General features: G+C 38.4%; 1 protein-coding gene across 9 annotated transcripts in view; it reads left to right on the top strand.

Moving 5' to 3' along the window:
- LOC109539221 (protein held out wings) overlaps positions 1-2,942 on the top strand; it is a 36,955-nt gene that overhangs the window by 27,049 nt on the left and 6,964 nt on the right. For 5 of the 9 annotated variants that reach the window (XM_019906844.2, XM_019906848.2, XM_019906846.2 and 2 more), the window contains exons 7-8: positions 404-537; positions 2,241-2,336. In XM_019906844.2, the coding sequence (XP_019762403.1) occupies positions 404-537; positions 2,241-2,320 (214 nt within the window). In that variant the 3' untranslated portion in view covers positions 2,321-2,336. Of the gene's footprint in view, positions 1-403; positions 538-2,240; positions 2,337-2,387; positions 2,937-2,942 lie in introns of those variants that run through there. The other 4 variants (XM_019906849.2, XM_019906847.2, XM_019906845.2 and 1 more) reach the window with 2 other exon arrangements.

Raw genomic sequence — 2,942 nt, 5'->3', positions numbered from 1 at the left:
GGCCTACTACATCACAAATCGACAGTTATATGCCAGTAAATGATTTTTTCAATATGGTGTGATCGAAGTGAAAATTGCAGCGAGCCAACTCTCTAGTGCTTGCGACATCTCAGGAAGACATTCTTTTTTACCACGGCCTAAACTTGTTTTTCTTTACGATCCCTAGTTTCAATTTGAAACTTTAGGCTTCAGGGTTTTTTCGTATCGTTTCTTTCCAATCTTTTGCTCAGCTTCTGGTAACTGAAACAACTGCTCTAGGAACAGTATGCTAAGCTACTCGATTTGCAACATTCGTTTTACCATTGATTTCCCTAACATAAAATTGAACTAATGCATTTTTTGTGGATTTTGATATTGTATAGATTCGTGGGGTAAAAAGAGACTGAAATAATTTTTAACAAAGTTCATGCTACAGGTCCCTCTTGTCGACTGGAGACCCGCACGGGCTGATTTATGCGCCCTATCCAGACTACACGAACTACACCGCTCTAGCAGCCAGCCCCCTGCTGACAGAATACGCCACTGCTGATCATTCGGGTGGGTTATTTGCACGTTGACTCGTACCCCCAATTTTTACGTCCTATCAGCGCCCGGGAGCCCCATATTACTATTACTACATGCCGCGTCGGTAGCCAAAAGTCGAGTAGTAGGAATTGGGGGCCCCGCCATTTCAACTTTATACACTCCCACATTACGTTAAAAATTGGGGTTCGTTTTACCATTAGTAGTGTAGACGGGGCCTGTAAGCCCTCGTAATGTAGAGCGCTGTAATACTTTTTTGTTCGTAGTTTTAAGGGTTTTAGAATCTTCCGGCCCCCGCCAACGGGGGCCTCTAATTGAACATTTAGTCACAATTTTTACAATTTTTTATTATATATTTTCTGTGATAATTTCTAACCGATCAGGTTACAAACCGTTACGCACTGTCTGTAATACTTTCTCAATGTTTTCAAGATTATTATTTTTATTTGAATTTTTATTTTTTACTCATTTGTTATAGCACATGCCACTCAAGTTATATATTTTATTTTATTTTCGATCGCTGATCGAAGAACTAAACGGTTTTACATCGTTGCGACCAACCAACCAGCTAAAATGGGCCAGCTTTAATCCCGGCTACTATTGAAACATTGTTATTTGCATACACTTTTATGTCGCCGTTTTATTCATCAGCGATTCGACTGTACTTATGTATATTTACATTATTAGAAGCTCATTATACAGGGCGTGTCGCGTGGGCAAAGCAATCAAATTGAAATAAGGAGCATTTTATGTGCCCACCTAACCAGGCCTTTGAAATATCATTGTATTTAATAGTTTATACGATTTTTTTGTATTTCATGTTTGTGACTATATTTGGATCTTTGATATGCGTTTAGAGCTGAATTTTTCGCCTTGTTGCCGCCCCTGCATAGTGATTCTAGATTCTAAATAAACCACTTCACAGCGGTTTTGTCAAGACACTTGCACTGTTAGTGTATATTTGGACACGTATGTTATTCTGGTCATTTATCTCCTTTTAGACAGATTGCCTTTTTGTATGTATAATTTTTTATAAAATGCACTGTTTGTATGTTATAATTGCATTGTGCTGAAATCTGATGGTGCTGTATTATCAAAGGATATTTAGTCGCGCATTGATTCACAACCAAACACCGAAACGTACTTAAAGTGAAAAGTCGGAACCAGAGAGGTGCGCGATTAAGAAACCTAGAGTTAAGTTAGTTGTTAAGTTGTTTGATTTTGATTAGGCGATTAGTAATTTGGACGAAATGTTAGGACTTTCTCGTTTGTATTTTTACATTGCATTTATTTTTAAAGTACTATTTATTCGAGTGACTGGCCAAATCGTATTTTTGCCGCAACAGCATAAGTACGAGCTTGTCGCGCCCATTAAATTACTGTATATATTTTTATCAGATATTGGCTGAATCGTAGTTTTAAATTAGGTATGTCGAGATGCTTTAATTGTTTTTAAGTTCAGTAGTGTAGCTGTAAAGTAGTCAGTACTTGTAGGCGTTGGTTTGATGTTCAGTGTTTGGGTCATCGACAGCACAGTTATAATAATATTCAGTTCAAATCGATCCAAGCAGAATCGCATATCAATTCCTTGTGGAGTTGGTTGCGATTATCTAGTTACCGTGACCCAACAATTGAACGTCAACCTAAGCGGAAGTCTCTCAACACTCTCCGCCCTTCTGTAGAAGAACCTTAAGATCATAATGATTCTATATGTGCAGGTGCGTCAGCTGTTGCGAAGCAACGGCGTCTTGGACAGATTAGAGAGCATCCCTATCAGAGGGCCGGAGCACTCTCTTAAATTGCTCTTTCGACAGGTTAGTTGATTTCCATTTCTATTTACGTACTTTTAGATTTATTCCTTGCAGGTATACGTGCGGTTACTGTTTCTTGAATTAATTGTTTTCAGTATTGCGCGTCGATCGTTTTAAAGAGCAAAACGGGTGTTTGAATGGAAATGTGGAGATGATCTCTTTAGTAGCTAGCAGTTCTTTTCCATGGGCATCTTCCAATTGCCACACTGTTTAGAGAGTGTACATGTTTCCATCCCCAACTAGTTTTCCTCTGAATGAGGTTGTCTGAAGAGATCGATCCGACCATAATCAGTAAAAGAATATCAAAAGAATAAGGGCCCCGAGCGAAGCATTCTGAGTAGGGTTGCCATGATTTTTTTTAGTTTTTAAGGAAGCTAAAATTGTAGTATATAACGAGTACCTCATCAGCATCACATTGCTTGTGATACCTAGTCCAGATTTTTTTTTGTTTACATTCGTAGGGTATTTTAGGTTCGAGCTAGACAATTTTTGCGCTAAGGTGACCAGTTAGACTAGATTCTAGACATGGAATAGTTTAGTTACCTTGATGTAGCTGGGAACATTCATTGCAGATAAGTTCTATATTGTTGAGGCGGATTCATTTTTTAC

The sequence above is a fragment of the Dendroctonus ponderosae genome, unplaced genomic scaffold (assembly GCF_020466585.1).
Source record: "Dendroctonus ponderosae isolate FM_Combo_2020 unplaced genomic scaffold, Dpon_F_20191213v2 Dpon_F_20191213_7, whole genome shotgun sequence".
NCBI classification, from domain to species: Eukaryota; Metazoa; Arthropoda; class Insecta; order Coleoptera; family Curculionidae; genus Dendroctonus; species Dendroctonus ponderosae.
This window is presented reverse-complemented; position numbering and strand designations above follow the sequence as displayed.